The 17,318-nt window shown below is 48.9% G+C and overlaps 1 protein-coding gene across 2 annotated transcripts; it reads left to right on the top strand.

Moving 5' to 3' along the window:
• The first annotated feature begins 1,189 nt into the window (after positions 1-1,189).
• Itpa (inosine triphosphatase) lies at positions 1,190-14,982 on the top strand. Of its 2 annotated transcripts, XM_057780849.1 has the most exons (9): positions 1,190-1,293; positions 3,585-3,642; positions 3,738-3,802; positions 4,253-4,326; positions 6,573-6,604; positions 8,144-8,259; positions 12,852-12,957; positions 13,038-13,114; positions 14,358-14,982. In XM_057780849.1, exons 1-8 carry the CDS (start codon positions 1,228-1,230, stop codon positions 13,106-13,108), a joined length of 588 nt encoding a protein of 195 aa, XP_057636832.1. In that variant the 5' UTR covers positions 1,190-1,227; the 3' UTR covers positions 13,109-13,114; positions 14,358-14,982. The 2 variants fall into 2 exon arrangements, with proteins under 2 accessions (XP_057636832.1, XP_057636831.1); XM_057780848.1 differs by lacking the exon at positions 12,852-12,957.
• Positions 14,983-17,318: the final 2,336 nt, after the last annotated feature.

Genomic DNA, 17,318 nt, shown 5'->3' with positions numbered 1-17,318 from the left:
AGTTCCATAACCCCCCAAGTTGCATTTATAGCAACACACAAATACCCAAGACTATAAGAGATCAATAATACTAAGCTAAACAACCAGGCCGGATTAGGATTCCATTGTCTGTGAGCATCTAGGGTCCAAACCCAGGACCATGCTATACAAATGTTCTACCATTGAGCTACAGCCTTGACACAATATATAGTCCAGGCTAGCTTTGAACTCATGATCTTCCTGTTTAAGTCTGAGTACTGGGATTACAAGTGGGCACCCCTCTGTCTAGCTAGCACCCTGAACTTCTTTTTTAAAAGATTTGTTTTAATTTTATGAGTATGAGTGTTTGCCTGCGCATGTATGTGCACAATGTGTGTACCTGGTGTCTTTAGAGGCCAAAGGAGGGCAACGGACCCCTGGAACTGGGGTTACACACATTTGTAAGCCATCATTTGAGTGCTGGGAACAGAACTCTGGAAGAGCAGTCAGTGTTCTCACCCACTGAGCCATCTCACCAGCCTGAGTTTACAACTTGCAGAGAACCTGGCTTTGGTTCCCAGCATCCACATCAGGCAGCTCAAAAATCACTTGTAACTCCAGTTACAGGGGACGTGACGCCCTCCTGTGGCTTCAGCGGTCTCAAGGACACATGGGGGGGGGCTAACAGGGGCATTCTAATCTTTGCTGTGTTCCCAATGCAGAGACAGGACTGAATGTAATGTCCCTGGGGAAGGGATGGGGTCTGATAAGCGGGCCAAGAGAAAAGAAAAAGAGAAACACTAGCTCCCCAGCCTAAGAGATGGGCAAATGTGGTTACGCTGTTTAAATTCGCAGTGAAGTAGATGATCTAGCTGGCGAGGTGTGGGGCTGAGGCAAGGTTAGGACAGAAACCCAGGCTGGGAGCCCCTTGTCCAGAAGATAGTTTTCCATGCCCAAGTTGGGGTTCCGAGGGGCGGCGTCTCGGCTCCCTCCTTGGCCAAGTCCACAGGGGTGCGTGGCAGAGGACCCCGGCGCTGAATGGCCTCTCCTGCCCGCAGCGCGTCCCAGGACCCCACGCAGCAGTCGCTGCGGGGAAACCCGTCTGCCCCGACTGCCACCTTGCTGTTGCAGGTAGCCTCAGCCTGGGGCGTGCTTTAGGGTTCGGGTAGGACCGGAAATTGGGCTATATACTTCCGCCTCCTGACGGAAGTGTCTTACGGTTCCCCTCAAAGAGCTTCCGGGAATACTCGGCCGTAACCAGCCCCTGCAATGGCCTCGTCTTTGGTGGGCAAGAAGATCGTGTTTGTGACAGGAAACGCAAAGAAGCTGGAGGAGGTGTCGTAGGGTTTGGGGACCCTCTAGAACGCGGGTGGGAAGCATGGGAGAAGGTGCCAGGAACCCCGGGAGTTGGACCCTCGGGGAGCTTGTGTGGAAGGGCTGGGCTTGGAGAGAGATCTCCGTGGAATGCGGCGCCCTGAGGTGCGAGAGGATTTAAGTATTTATTTATTTATTATGTATACAGTGTTCTGTCTGCATGTGTGCCTCCATACCCTAAGAAGGCACCAGATCTCATCATAGATAGTTGTGAGCCACCACGTGGTTGCTAGGAATTGAACTCAAGACTTCTGGAAGAGCAGCCAGTGCCTTTAAACTCTGAGCCATCTCTCCAACCCGATTTTAGATTTCTTATTATTTGGGGTCGTGTATAGACCTTGTTCTCTTGACCCTCCAGCTTCCCAAGTTCTAGGTCTACATGCATGGCCCACCACACCCGTTTTGGTATGAACTGGTAAAGTCACCGGACTGTGGGAGCTGAAGTAGTGGCATCTGTGGCAAAGATCACCCCCTAAGTTCTGACACCTCTCCGCGTCAAAAGTAATGGCAAACAGAAGTGTGTGGGGTTGACCCAGTCTGCGTAGTTCACGCCCCACTGTGGTTCACTACCCTTAGGCACTACCCATATCTGAAATGTGCCATACTTTGTAAGATTCCTGGCATGTCACAGTATAACAGCAGCCAGGTTAGCGAAAGAAAAACACAAGCCTAAGCTTTACATGCTACAGCTTTTAGAATGAAGACCCAAAGACAGTAGGTGCCGTGGATCTAACCCAGGACTTAGAGAATTGCTGTCACTGCGCTACTTCTGAACTACACTCCTAGCCTGAGGAAGCTGTTTTCTATGTAGATTTGATGATGCATTCCTGTGGAAATGATCAGAAAGGGTATGGCCCAGTGCTAACAGACTGGGCAAACTCAGCAGGTCCATCCAGATTGGGCATTTCCTTGTGCATTATGTCCTGCTTGTATGTGGTAGGACTGTTACTGAAGTGAGGATAGGTCAGATAATTTCTTGTTTTGTTTTGAGAGAGGGCCTTGGTATGTACATATGTAGACCTGGCTGTCCTATGTAGACCAGGTTGGCCTCAAACTCACACAGAGATCTGCCTGCCTCTGCCTCCCAAGTACTGGGTTTAAAGGTGTGCACCACCACTGCCTGGCATGGATGCTCATTCTTAGTTTAATTAGTTTTTCTTATTTTTCCCCGTCTGTGAGAGGAGATAGTGACGCTCTGACAGGTGTCAGCTCTAGCCACAGTTGAGTTTGCCCTCCTTTAGTCAGCATTGCTAAGAAGGTAGGATCACGGTGGGGACTCAGAGGCTGACCAAGTGACACAGCAGGAGGACCTTCATCATTTGAAAACAGGGAGGCCTGCCATTTCTGTACAGGACCAGGGTGGGCTCTGAAAGAGCCAGAGCCATTCTGACTAAAGGTTTGGGATCCTAAGGCCAGGTCAGTCAGGTAGACAGGCGGTGCCATCTGAATGGAGTCGAAGAACGGTGGGTGCTGAACCCCAATCCTCTGACTGAGCACATGGCCTTGCCATATTTTACAGGGCCTGAGGCTAGTGGGTAGTGGAGCACTTGCTTATGAGTTGAATGAGGGGACTTGTACAAGCATAAGCAAGTCTCCTCATTGCCTCTGCCTCCTAAATGCTGGGATTAAAGGCGTGTGCCCCCACCGCCTGGCCTGGCTTGGTATTCTAAATTGAAAAGGTGAAAGTTAACTAGGGGTTAGTGAAAATATAAAACAGTTCTCTTTGCAAGGTTGTTCTGGCTAACCCTTGATAGAGAATTCCTAGTCTAGGAGAATGAGTGCCTTTTTAGAGTTCTGAAGGGAAAAGAGTGTTCCAGATGGAAGGGTGGGGGAGGTAAAAGACAAAAATGGGGGGGCTGGAGAGGTGGCTCAATGGTAAGAGCATGACTGCTCTTCCAGAGAACCTGGGTCGATTCCCAGCACCCACATGGCAGCTCACAACTGTCTGTAATTCCAGTTCCAGGGGACCTGACCCATGGCAAAACACCACTGGACATAAATCAATAGATAAATAGACAAATAAAAGCAAGCCCTGCAATCAAATAGCAACAACAAAGCAGAAGAGAAAGGATGCTAATTTAGTGAGTCTCTGAAAGTTGAGATGAGGTTTATGGGCCCAATTGGATAAGCTTTAGGGGACTGGTGGGAACATTAGCCAACGAGAAAGGCAGACAGCACCTCGCATAGTCATAGGGAACTGGCGGGGAGTTACTAGCAAATGGCGTGACAAATGTTCTTTCATTTTGGAACAGGTCATTCAGATTCTAGGAGATAAGTTTCCGTGCACTTTGGTGGCACAGAAAATTGACCGTATGTTTCTGTTTTGCTTCATTTTTAGAAGTGGTTTGATTTAACTGCCTTCCTGTGTCCTGACTATACATCTGTGTGTCTGTTTCCCCGATAAGTGCCTGAGTACCAGGGAGAGCCGGATGAAATTTCCATACAGAAGTGTCGGGAGGCCGCTCGCCAGGTACTTAACCGTCATGGTCTCCCGTTCAGTCTTCTGGTGGGTTCCTGAGGCCTGTGCCTCGTGGGGGCAGGCAGAGAATAAATAGTTCGTTGGGACACTGCCTCTTGTGTTCCAGCTCTCACCTTTCTGGTTCTTAGTTCCATACATTCCAGCTATACATCTTACCTACACATACCCACCCCTCCCCACTCCTGTGGGGAGGAACCCATTAGAGAATCGGGCTTCCAGCAGTTCATTCCTCTGTGCTAAGCAAGACTTACCTTGCCAATGCTCTGGTGTCCACATTGCTAAATCGAAGACAGAGCTGAGTTGCATGGCTCCTGATGAACCTGCACTTGCAGATCTCACCCTCACCTAGTTGTGGGCTAGGCCCCAGCCTGAGTAGACCCAGGGTCGGGAATGAAGCCTACCTCTGGTAGAAATCTCAGGCTGTGTGTCTTTGTGTTACAGGTGCAGGGTCCTGTGCTGGTAGAGGATACTTGTCTGTGCTTCAATGCCCTCGGGGGGCTCCCTGGCCCCTACATGTGAGTACTCTTACTACACCCTGCCCTGCAGGGCCCCATCAATCCACAAAAGTGCTAGAATAGTAAGGTGATTAGTTACCTAATGTTATAGGTCTTTCACTATCTTGCCGTCGACGCCAAGAAAGGAGTAAGACTGTTGAGATAGGGCTGGAGAAATGACTTATTAGTTAAGAGTGCTCGCTACTTTTCCACTGGGCCCAGTTTCGATTCTCAGCACCTAAATCAGGTAGCTTACAACTGTCTATAACTTCAGCTTCATGGAACCTGATTTTGTGGGTACCCACACTCACATGCACACACCACACATGCAATACACATGCACAGACACAATTAGATATAACATAAAGAAAAGAAGAGTTGGGTGTGATGGTGCATGCCTTTAATCCCAGAACCTAGGAGGCAGAGATAGGCAGCTCTCTGAGTTTGAGGCCAGCCTGGTCCACATAATGAGTTCCAAGCCAGCTAGAGCTATGCAGTGAGACCCTGTCTCAAAGAATATAGGGGACTGGAGAGAGGACTCAACCCTTAAGTGTGCTTGTTGCTCAGTTATGAGAGTGGGAGTTTAGATTCCAGCATCCACATTCAATTTACAAACTCCCGTAACTAGCTGCAAGGGATCCAACACCCTCTTCTGGCCTCTACAGGTACCTGTATATACATATTATACATATGCACATGCATTCACTTAGATACGTGTGCACACACATAAATTGCTCTTTAAAAAGAGGGGCTAGAGAGATGGATTAGCTGTTAAGAGCACTGGCTGCTCTTTTTTTTTTTTTTTTTTTTTTTTTTTGATTTTTTGAGACAGGGTTTCTCCGTAGCTTTTGGTTCCTGTCCTGGAACTAGCTCTTGTAGACCAGGCTGGCCTCGAACTCACAGAGATCCGCCTGTCTCTGCCTCCCGAGTGCTGGGATTAAAGGCGCGCGCCACCACCGCCCAGCTACTGGCTGCTCTTAAAGAGCACCTAGGTTCAGTTTCCATCACTCACATGGCAGCTCACAACCATCTGTAGCTACCTTTCCAGGTCGCCTGACCTCCTCTTCTCCCCTTTGCAGGCAGCAGGCACATATGTGGTGCATACACATACATGTATGCAAAACATAGATATACATAAAATAATAACAAAAGAATAACAGGTGGGCGAGCCCTTGTTAGAGTACTTGCCTTTATTGCGCCGTAAAGCCCCGAGTTTAATTCCTACCTGTGTATACTAGGTGAGCAGGCATGGTAGTGCATGCACTTGCAAGATGGAGACAGAAGGGTCAAAAGTTCTGGGTCATCCTGGGCTACATAGGGAGTTCTAGGCCAGTCTAGCTACATGAGATCCTGTCATAAACCAACCAAACAACCAGAGACACAGTTTTCTTTAATTATGAGAGTGTGGTCTTTGAGGTTGAAAAGTGGTGTCTGCTCATTTCTGAGATGATATGGCACCCTGTCTCAAAAAAGAAAGAAGACAATAAAAAGAGATTATTCTGTTTTGTCAAAGTAGGACACACCTTTAACCTGCAGCCTGCACTGCTCCACAGGCTCACCGGCACCGTTGTGACTTTAATAGTTTGCAGTTTCGGGAATGTAGAATGTTACCATGTGCTTACTTGGTTTGTTTTCTTGAGAGTATGCTTCTCTGTAGCCCCCAGGCTGGCCTGGAACTTTCTATGTAGCCTAAGCTTGCCTAGAACTTGTGGTCTTCCTGTTTCAGCCTGGATCTTTCCCTAGTCCCCTCTAGATCCTTATCTTCCTTTGTATATTGAGCCTTCTGTTTATACCTGTTTGGTCTCCGTTTTTTCTTATTGGACTCATATCTCTCTCTCTGTCTCTCTCTCTCTTTTTAAAGATTTATTTATTATATATACAGTGACCAGAAGAGGACACCAGATCCCAGATCTCATTATAGATGGCTGTGAGCCACCATGTGGGTGCTGGGAATTGAACTCAGGACCTCTGGAAGAGAATACAGTGCTCTTAACGGATGAGCTATCTCTCCCACCATCTCTCTTTCTCTTTCCTTTCCTTCTGCCTCTGTTTACTCTCCTTTTAGCCCCTCACTCTTCCCCTTCTTTGCTTTGCTGCTGAGCTATATGCCCAGGCTTTGGATTATTTTTTTAAGTTTTGACTTGAGACATTCTTTTTCATTTCTCTTGCCTTTGGGAACTCTAGCCCTGTGGGCTGTAGGCCGGGGTAGATGACAGGAAGATTGGTCGCTCTTACCCTTGGCACTGACTCCTTTCTTTCTTTTGCAGAAAATGGTTCCTCGAGAAGCTAAAGCCTGAAGGTACGCGTCCCTGTGGTTCTTCCCATGGGTCTTTGGCACTGAGTCGGGGAGTAGTTCCCACTTAGTAACTGCTGCTCTAGCCCCTGCTGTCGACCTCCGTTATCTTCTCCGTTTGCACACTGGTAGCTTAGAGCTCACTCTTTACCTGTGGTCCGGAAAGCACTGTGGTGGACAGTTGGGGACAGGCGATAAAAGCTTTGAATTTGAGGGACAAAGGGGTCATAGCCGATTCTAGTTATCAAGGGACTTGACCTTAATGACTGTGGTTCTTCGCTTCAGCCATGGCCTAGCCTGATCCTCAGAGACGGAGCTACTTTTTCTAAGCCAAGAATCTTATCTTACTCGGGAGTGTAAGATAACTCTCTTTAGGTTTTTGGGTTTATTTGTAGTTTTGTTGGTTTGTTTTTGAGGCAGGGTTTCTCTGTGTAGCCGTGACTAACTTGGAACTCCATCTGTAGACCAGGTTGGCCTTGAACTCACAGAGGTCCGTCTGCCTCTGCCTCCCAAGTACTGGAGTTAAAGGCATGCACTACCACTGCCTGGCCCTCTTTAAATTTTTTTTAAAAGCATTTTAAACCAGGCATAGTGGTGCATTCCTATAATCCCAGCCCTTAGGGGACTGAGGCAGAAAGATCCAGAATTCAGGATCAGCCTGGGTCACACATAAGATCCTGTCTCAAAAGAAAAAAAATGGGCTGGAGAGTTGGCTCAGCAGTTAAGTATACTTGTTGCTCTTGCAGAGGACCCAGGTTTGGCTCCCAGCACCTACAAGGCTGCTTACAGCTGTCCATCACTCTAGTTCCATAGGATCTGGCATCCTCTGGCCTCTGTGGGCACTGGTGCACATGCATATGACCAAAACACTTCTAAATGTAAAAATAAACAAATCTTAAAAACAAAGCCCATTTTACTTTTTGAAGCAATCTTGTGTCAGCCATATGTGGAGTCACATGCATGTGACCCAGCACTAGGGAGGCTCTGGAGTTCAGCCTGGGCTACAAAGCAAGATTCTGTATTAAAAACAAAAACAAAGCCAGGCATGGTAGACTAAGCCTATAATCCTGAGAGCTGTAAGCAGAAGGATCAGAAGTTCATCCTCAGCTATATAGTAAGTAAAGGCTAGCCTGGACTACCTGGGATCCTGGGCTCAACAACAGCAAAGGCTGGGAATGTATTGCAGTTGGCAGAATGCTTGCCTAGCGTACATGAAGTTCTGGATTCAGTCCCTAGTGCCACATAAACCACGGGTGGTGATGTATGCCTGCAATCTAGCATTCCAGTACAGCCTGGGTTACAAAGTGAGTTCAAGGCCAAGCTGGGTGGTCTACATGAGACTTTAATCTCAACAGGAACCTTTTAGTTTGTGTCAGAGCCTGAAGAGGGGCTTCAGCTCCCTCTTGAGGATTAGAAGGCAGCCCTTGCAGCCTCCCACCCCAACACAGTCCAATTTGGAGAGTTCTTGCACACCCTTGGGTTTCTGGAGTAAGGGTGGTTCCTGGACAGCATGGACTCACTGACCCTTTCTAACTCTGCCTGCAGGTCTCCACCAGCTCCTGGCCGGCTTTGAGGACAAATCAGCCTACGCACTTTGTACATTTGCTCTCAGCACTGGGGACCCAAGCCAGCCAGTCCTCCTGTTCAGGGGCCAGACCGCGGTGCGTACCCACCTGAGCAGCCAGTCCTCCTGTTCAGGGGCCAAACCTCGGTGTGTTCCCACCTGAGCAGTCCTGCAGGTCATCAGAGGACTCTGTGACTTGAATAAATGGCCTGTAATCTGCTGCAGGAACAAAACAAGAAGATGCTAGACAGCCGGGCGGTGGTGGCGCACGCCTTTAATCCCAGCACTTGGGAGGCAGAGGCAGGCGGATCTCTGTGAGTTCGAGACCAGCCTGTCTACAAGAGCTAGTTCCAGGACAGGCTCCAAAACCACAGAGAAACCCTGTCTTGAAAAACCAAAAAAAAGAAGATGCTAGACTTAGCAGGGGCTTTTGGGCAATATGCTTGCTTTGAGACAAACCTGGACACTACAATGAGAAAAATGTCAATCCCAAACCTAGTTGACTGCTAGTCTTATGCACTCAGATCTTGCCAGAGTAGGTCCTGGTAAAGTGCAGGTGCACAAACACCTCAAAGCCAAAACTACAGGCCAGCATGCTGAGATGGCCTTATTCCTCTGCCAGGACCAGAGTCTCCTCCCTACTCAGGTTTTTGAGATTGAGATAGTCTCTCATTTATCCCAGTTTGGCCTTGAACTTGCCATGTGGCCAAGATGGAGCTTGAACTTTAGATCCTGTGGCCTCTACCTCCAAGTGGTCTTGTGTCATTATGCCCACTCTGCAGCGCTCCTGCAGCTCTGTTTTTTTTTTTTTTTTCTCTTTGAGACAAGGTCTCTATTTTGTAGCTGTTTATATCCTGGAACTCACTATGTAGATTAGACTGGCCTCAAAACTCACAGAGATCCACCTCTGCCCCCAAGCAGTAGTGTGCCACCACACCCGGCCTACAGCTTCTCTCTTTTTTTTTGTTCTTTTGTTTTTCGAGACAGGGTTTCTCTGTAGCTTTGGAGCCTGTCCTGGAACTAGCTCTTGTAGACCAGGCTGGTCTTGAACTCCCAGAGATCCACCTGCCTCTGCCTCCCAAGTGCTGGGATTAAAGGCGTGCACCACCACCGCCCGGCTACAGCTTCTCTTGAAGCTGTATAAGGTTCTACCACGGGGCTACTTCTCCAGCCCAGAATTTCAGTTCTTAAGTTCATTTCTCTGCCAGTGACCATTCAGCACCCCCTGGAGTTGCTTGTCAGACCCGAGGCTGACTTTTCTGAGCTTTTTGAGTTGATTTTCTGTGCGTCCACCAGACCACCATTAGAGCTGCTCGGGCCAGCGCCCAGTCTTCCTTCCGGCATGTCTGTCTGTCCTGTCCATAGTTCCCCAGTTGGACTGTACATAGATATTTTGTTTCATTTTCTTTGGTTAAATATTTTGGATAGTAGTAAAACAAAAGCAAAACCCAGACACAACCCAAAGCCATCTTTTTTTAAAATTGTGTGTAGATGTGTGTGTGTGCATGTGGATATGTGCACACGAGCACAGGTGCCCATGGAGGCTGAAGGCACCAGATCCCCGGCGCTGGAGGTACAGATGATGTGAGCCATCAGATGATCAGATGTGGGTGCTAGGAACTGAACCCCTGTCTTTGAAAGAGCACTAAGTGCTCTTAACCACTGAGTCATCTCTCCAGCCCTACAGACCCATTTTAACTGTTCAGTGTACTAAGTGTATTTGTATTTACCCGGACTTCAGAAAGTTTTGCATCTTATAAGTTTGAGATACACATTGAGCAAGCCCCCTTTTTTTGTTCACCATTTTATTTAACACGTCTAAGAGTTTGACTACTCTACTGCTGTTACTGTTTTAAAGTTACTTTATGTGTATGAATATTTGCCTGCATGTATATTTGTCCACAACATGTACTGTGACCATCAAAGCCGGGGAGAGCATTGGCTGCCCTGGAACTGCAGTTACAGAGGGTTGTGAGTGCCGTATGGGTGCTGGAAATTGAACCTCGGTTCTCTGCAAGAACAGCCAGTATTTTTTTGATTTTTCAAGACAGGGATTCTTTGTGTAGCCCTAGCTGTCCTGAACTCACTCCGCAGACCAGACTGGTCTTGAGCTCACAGAGATCCACCTGCCTCTGTTTGCCAAGTGCTGGGATTAGAGGCGTGCGCCACCACTGTTTGCCTGTCTATCTGTGTCCCCTCCCCCTTCTTTTGTTTGTGTTTATTTTTGGGACAAGGTCTCACTAAGAAGCTGTGGCTGACCTGTCTCAGCTTCTTGAGTACCAAGATTTTCAGGTGTCTGCCACCAGGTCCCTGCTTCAGTATTTCCTTTTTTTGTGCCTGGTTTAGCTCACTTAGCATGGTGTTCTCAAGGTTTGCCCATGCTGTAGCACACAGAGCTCTCAGAGCTTCCAGGCTGAGGGTTTGTTGTTTATGTACACGTGTTATCCTTTTCTTTCTTGTTTTTTTTTTGGTTTCGAGTCAGGGTCTTCTGTATCCCCAGGCTGGCCCCTACTTACTGTATAGCTGAGGATATCCTTGAAGTTCTGGTCCTCTTGCCTCCACTTCCCAGGAGCTAGGAGTACATGTCCCCCTCCCGTGGTCTATATTTTCTCCATTGGCTTCTTTGTTGACAACCTCAGGTTGCTCCTCTTGGATCTTGTGAATGATGTTGTTGGGACCCAGGGGTGCAGAGGAGTCAAGATCCTGTTTCAGCCCTTTAGGTTAAACATGCAGTATGTGGTCGGGGCTGCTGTCACAGCCCAGTTAGAATGTTAATAATTAGTGGTGCCACCTGTGGCTTTCCCAGAAGTCTCCAGTTAGCCACTTCCTGCACTGACTAATAGCAACTGCCTTAGACTGGCTGGTACTGCAGTCCCTCTGGATTTCCCATCAGCTTTGGCTGCCCATGCACTTTGCCGCCTGTCAGCTCCCACGCTCCTTGAGGTGGTCTTGTTTCTCATCCTTGTTTTGTCTCCCTGTGTACTCATTGTCCTTGGTGTGCTTGTTACACATTGTCCGGAGTGGTAGTGAACAGCATTTTCCTGGGAGTAGCTGTTGGCCTTACAGCATCCACTGTAGGAGAAGTCTGGGTTTGCTGTGGCTCCAGCTAAGAATGTTGGCCTCAGGCAGTATTGAAGTTCAGAGGGCCTCAGTCACTGGCTTTGGCCACATAGCTCCCCACTGGCAAAAGCATGATTTCAACTTTGGCACTGTCCAACTTATGTGCTTAATTTCTATCATTTATAGCCACACTGGCCACTGTCTGTGTCTTCTTCTCTCCCCCACACACCAGATCCTCTGCATGCACTCCACCATCAGGCTATATTCCCAGTCCTTTTTTTTTTTTTTTTTTTTTTTTTTGGTTTTTCGAGACAGGGTTTCTCTGTGGCTTTGGAGCCTGTCCTGGAACTAGCTCTGTAGACCAGGCTGGTCTCGATCTCACAGAGATCCGCCTGTCTCTGCCTCCCGAGTGCTGGGATTAAAGGCGTGCGCCACCATCGCCCGGCTCCCAGTCCTTTTTGTTGGATTTTGTTTCGAAATAGGGTCTTGCTGTTGCTTGTGCTGGTCACAAACGACAGATTTGCTTTGAACTTGGAGTGCTCTGCCTCAGCCTGGAACCGCGATTCTAGGAGCCTTTCTGTAATTACACCTCCTTCAGTTTGTCTTGCTTTGTCTGTAGTAGTGGTGTTACTGACCGGATCTTGTACTGGCCCAGCTCTCCCCTTGAGCTTCATCCCTGATCCAGATCAGACTTGTTACTCGATAACGTGGCATTTCATAACACTGGACGCGACACTGGTTGTCATCTTTGTGACGTGTCTATGTTTGAATTTGTGTGCCCTTTCCCTTCTTTCTTTCAACGGTTTCACTATGTGCCTGGCTGACCTGACCGGAACTTGCTATGTAGACTAGGCTGACCTTGAATGCAGTGACCTGCCTGTGCCTGCTTTCTAAATGTTGGGGTTAAAGGTGTGTGCCATTTTGCCCTGGTGGCCTTGAAGTCTTGCTTCTTCTGTTTTGCTGCCACCACCTTGAGTACTTGTCATAGTTCAGATCCTTCTCAACCTTATAGCTGAGGATGGCCTTGAACGTGTGAAGATCACATATAACCTCAGGGTGCTGCTCATCTTGGGGCTTTGTTTACAGGTTCTCACTGTAGACTGGGCTAACCTCGAACTCAGAGAGCATCTGCCTACTGAGTTCATCTTGGGTTTTTTTTTTGTGGGGAGGGGGGTTTGAAGACAGGCTTTCTTTGTGTAGTCCTGGCTGTCCTGGAACTCACTCTGTAAACCAGGCTGGCCTTGAACTCACAGAAATACAGAAATCCGCTTGCCTCTGCCTCCCAAGTGCTGGGCTAAAAGGTGTGTACCACCATGCCTGGCTCATATTGTTTTTTTACACAGTCTCCACTGGCCTGAAACTTGCTAAATAGACTAGGTTGTTTCCCTTGCCCTGGGATTACAGGCACTACAAACACCACTGTACTTGGCTTCTTTAAAGTTTTTTGTTTTTGTTTTTATTGTGGGTTCTGGGAGTTGAACTCAGGTCCTTGTTATAAGACAAGAGAATCACCAGCTGAGCTGTCTCCCTCGCCTTCTGATGTTTTGAAGACAGATCTCACTTTGTAACCCTGACTGGCCTGGGGACTCAGCAGTCCTCCTGCCTCAGCTCCTTGTGTTCCCATTGCAGGCGTGCCCTCATAGCCCGCTACTGTTCTGCACCTTACTGAGATGCCTAACAGACATTTATCGGTACTGCGGATCCTTTGAACTATTAGACATTTTGAGTAATTCAGGTATAGTCAGATTTGCAAACTAAACAAACTCACTCTGGTTCAGTATGTCTCCAGTTACACACCTGCCCTCCCTATTACAGGGCCGGATTGTGATGCCGCGAGGCTCCCGGGACTTTGGCTGGGATCCCTGCTTTCAGCCCGATGGATATGAGCAAACGTAAGGAACCCACATTTCTTCCCTGGTGCATGGGCTTGGGTGGGCCCTTTGCCCGTGCACAGTCATGCGGATGTGGGCAAGGCAAGCTTTGTTCCAGCTGAAGCCATTTCTGCTGGAGTGGGCACAAGGAATCCAGGTGACCTAGTCCATAGTAGGACAACACAGGTTTCCTAGGTTCTGCTCACAAGTCACTTGGCCATTTTATGTCAGGTGACTCTTACCCTCTGGCCCTGCTTATTAAGGTGCATAAACCTTGTGGTTTTGTGGGATGATACTAGCTCCATCTGGCTGGGAAAACGCATTCTTTAGTAGCGCCTGCTCATCATCTGAAGCCCACACAGCGGTACACGTGCTTAGCACTTCACATTAACAGCGCCCTCTCATTTGTACATGTTTGTACAGCGCCATCACTGGACCAGGCTTTCCAGACTGTAACTCCCCCACCTGGCACCTCACGAAGCAGCCCTAGTCAACCCATCCATGGTTGTCTGCTTGGGTGATCACAGAGCCCTTGGAATTTAGCTAGATGAGGAACTGAGTTTACTTTTATTTTGTTTATTTATTTTATGTTAATAGGTGTTTTGCCTGTTTGCACCCCTGTGCACCAGATGACTGTATGGCCAGAGGTCAGAAGGGCTGTCAGATTCCGGGGACTGAGCCACCTCTCCAGCCCCATTTTCCTTCAGTTGTAATTAACTTAGCCACGTGTAGCTAGTTCCGAAGCCTAAAGGCGGGGGGTGACCTCTCACCTCTTTAGTAGTTTCCTCACATGGACAAAACTGGCCCGGCCAGCTGCCTGGCCCCCCCAACCCACAGTATTGTTTGACCTGACAGGCTCCATTGCTTCCTGTCAAACACCTACCTCTCTTCCTGTCCCCCAGCTTCCCTTAAGAACTTAGGGACACATTAGGGCAGATTCAGCTTCTCTCCAAGCCCGTTACTGTGGGTTTCTACCTTACAGAAGAATTTAAAACTGTCTGGTATAACGGGCTGACGAGCTGGTGGCCCATTGCCTCATTTTCTGGCTTTCTCGGGGTTGGAAGGTCATTTGCTTAGGCTCAAACATGGAGTACTAGGGCCTGTCTGCCCCTTGCATTTGCACAGGTCCTCAATATTTTTACCTACAGGGACCTCCCCACCCCAACAGAATCACTGGACTGTGGGCTCCAGGATGACAGTGGAGTGCCCATCCTCCTGGTATCTGGGTTCCCTCTTTTCTGAGCTACTTCTCTTTGCCTCTTAGGTATGCAGAGATGCCAAAGGCTGAAAAAAACGCCATTTCTCATCGGTTCCGGGCCCTGCTCAAGCTACAAGAGTACTTCAGTGTGACTGCTGGGGCTGGTGGCCAGTAAAGCCGTGGGATGGGGAGGACTAGTGTAGCGCTCCCCAGGAGGCAGGCACTCCTGGCAGCTGTTTCTCTGGATTTCCCTCTGCCAGGGGATCCAGGCAGCTTTAGTAGCCAGGTCTGGAGGAGCAGTTTGCTCTGCATAGGGGAACTCTGGGCCAGTTGTTACTAAACCCTTGCCCTTTGGGATTCATGAGTTTCCTTTGGCCTGGCATAGTGGTGCACACCTTTAGTCCCAGAATGTGGGAGGCAGAGGCAGACAGAGCTTTGCGAGTTCAAGGCCAGCCTGGTTTAGATAGTGAGTTCCAGGGCAGCCAGAGCTACATAGTGAGATACTGTCTCAAAAACAAACAAACAAAAAAACCAGAGTTGCTCTTGTAGCCTCTGGGATCCTGAGAGAACTTTGGGTGTTCACAATTCTTAGCTGGGTTGAGGGTTGGCAAAGAAATACACAACCTTTGATTTTATAAGGCAGCAAATGTAAATTCTGGAAGGCATGCTTCCAAAATAAATGGTATATCTGTTTTGAGCCTTCTCTGCCTCTTGAGTGTCCTTTGACAGGTGGGAAGCCATCCTGATGGTGACCAGAGGGGCAGTGCTGTTTAGGGGGTGTTCACCTGCCTGGACAGCTGGCATCCTACGTCTCTGCTTGAGTTATTGTCCTTAGAGTTGTGACTCGTGGCCTGTCCTCTTTCCCGTGTCACCTTCATGCTGGGGACGAGGTGTTGTAAGCGGCACAGTGCACATGATACTCTGAGTTCACAGTGCACAAACGACCTGAGTTCAGTCCAGAGCCCATGTGTGCAGGGAGCGAGCTGACCCCTGGAGCTTGTTCTCCGACCTCTGTATGCCATAGCGTGGACCCTGCATCCACATGCACAAATAAATGCTAAAGGCCCCCTCTCCTCAGAAACCCCACAGGACTCCTGCCTAAGCTGCCTTGTCCCATATGCGTACCCCCTCTTCCCAAGCCATTCCCCCCGGAGGGTTTCTGGGCTCAGGACCTGCCTTGTGGTTCCTGCAGCTCTTGATGAGAAAGGGTGTGCTCGGGAAACACGGAAGAAAGCAGGCTTCTGTGCCCAGGCAGTCCTGGGAATAGTCCCTCATGCCCCCAGACTTGGCAAGGTGGCCTGGGGTTCAGCCATTACGCTGAAGGCATTTTTCCCGACCCCAGGCAGGGTGTGTGGCTGAGTATAGAACACGGCTCTCCCTGCCTGCCTCCCCAACTGCGTGCCGGTCCCGGTGCTGCCTGGCTGCAACATGGAGGACTTGGGGGTGGGAGTCTCTCTGCCCCTGCCTATGATTCTGGCAGACTTTCTCCTCAGGGAATGCCCAGGCTGCTGAGGAAGTCCACCCCTCCCTACTTGAATTGCAGGTGTGGACAGGTAGGTGGGTGTACGGACAGCAGACAGCGTGGTATTTGCTGCTCAGCTCCTTCCTGAATCTCTCCCATTCTATTGGCCCATCTCTACAAACAGCTATGGAGAACAAACTGTACCTGACCCCCTTAGTACACAGTTAGACTCAGGTTCACACCCGTGTGCCACTCATCCAGTGCGTCCAGCCTGTTGACGGCCAGCTCAAGTCTAGGAATCCCTTTTGACTTGCATTTCTCATTTCTTTTTTCTTTTCAATATGGTGGGCAAACAGGGAGACGCCATTGTGTGAGGCTTTCTGCAGAGCCACACCCAGCTCTACTGAGAGGGTTGAACATCTTCTGCCATTCTTGTCATGTTTCCTCTTGCTGGTGTGCTGGGCCTGTGTCCTAGTATAGAGGTGTATGGTGAGTGGCATATCATTTGTGTTTTAATAAATCAAACTTGCCTGAAGATCAGAATGCAAAGCAGCCACACTAGTCAGCCATATAGGCCAGGGAGTGGTGATCCCAGCAGCCATACTAGTCTGGGGTGGTGATGGTGGTGGCACACACCTTTAATCCCAGCACTAGAGAGGAATATAAAATGGGAGGAGACAGGTCTCAGTCTGAGATTCATGGAGGCAGGATCGCCCATTTCAGTCTAAGGTAGAACCAACAGCTGGCTGCTTTTTCTGATCATCAGCTTGAACCCCAACATCTGTCTCTGGGTTTTTGTTATTCATGCTACAAAGGTGTTAGCATCCAGGTGCACCCGGCCCCACTCACTTGGGGACCTTGCAGGCTCACCCCTACATTAAGGCTGCATGCAGGCAGTGAGTATCCTGTCCCTTTAGAAGACGAAATTCAGACTACATTTTTCTCTTTTTTCCTCCTTCTCTTTTCTCTGCCTCTTTCTCTCTCCCCTCTCCTTTCCCTTCTCCCTTCCCTTCTCCCAATGAAACTCCCCATGTAAGTTCTGTCTGCATGGCGTGTCTATCTCTCACTCGCTGTGGGACACCTTGGACCTGCCAAGGTCCGATCTCACACTGCATGCTAACAGGAGGTATCTTCTATTTTCTCTGTGGTGTTAACCCAGCATTTACTTTGTATTTTGTGGAGTTGGGAGCCGAACCCAGGGCACAAGTCAGATCACTAATACCGCACTGTGTCTTCAGTTTGTCTACTGTTCACAGCAGGGCCAGCCCCACTCCTGGAGGTGACAACACAGACATGGGTACTCCCGGGGACAGAATGACAAGCACACCACCAAGAGTTTTTCTCCACACTTTACGTTGAGATGTGAGTTCAGGACTTCACATCATGGCTCTGTCTTCCTCCTTACACAGAGGTGACACAAGTCACTGACGGGAAGTGCGCGTGCACCTGGAGAAGCCACCATGGGGGTGTAAAGGTCAGGTGTTGCTGTGTTGATACCCACCAAGGTGCCTGAAAATGCTAAGGAACAAACAAAAGATCAAACCAGATGCCCCTAAAAGCCATAG

Source organism: Chionomys nivalis, chromosome 9, assembly GCF_950005125.1.
Source record: "Chionomys nivalis chromosome 9, mChiNiv1.1, whole genome shotgun sequence".
Taxonomy (NCBI): domain Eukaryota; kingdom Metazoa; phylum Chordata; class Mammalia; order Rodentia; family Cricetidae; genus Chionomys; species Chionomys nivalis.
Note: the sequence above shows the minus strand (reverse complement) of the source record. Positions and strands in the feature narration are given on the sequence as shown.

What these genes read in the sequence shown, in the direction of transcription:
- Itpa (XM_057780848.1), top strand. Translation starts at nt 1,228, where the DNA reads ATGGCCTCGTCTTTGGTGGGCAAGAAGATCGTGTTTGTGACAGGAAAC. An exon ending in GGGCTCCCTGGCCCCTACAT is followed by an intron (nt 4,327 to 6,572) that starts GTGAGTACTCTT and finishes TTTCTTTTGCAG; the next exon opens with AAAATGGTTCCTCGAGAAGC. An exon ending in CCCGATGGATATGAGCAAAC is followed by an intron (nt 13,115 to 14,357) that starts GTAAGGAACCCA and finishes TTTGCCTCTTAG; the next exon opens with GTATGCAGAGATGCCAAAGG.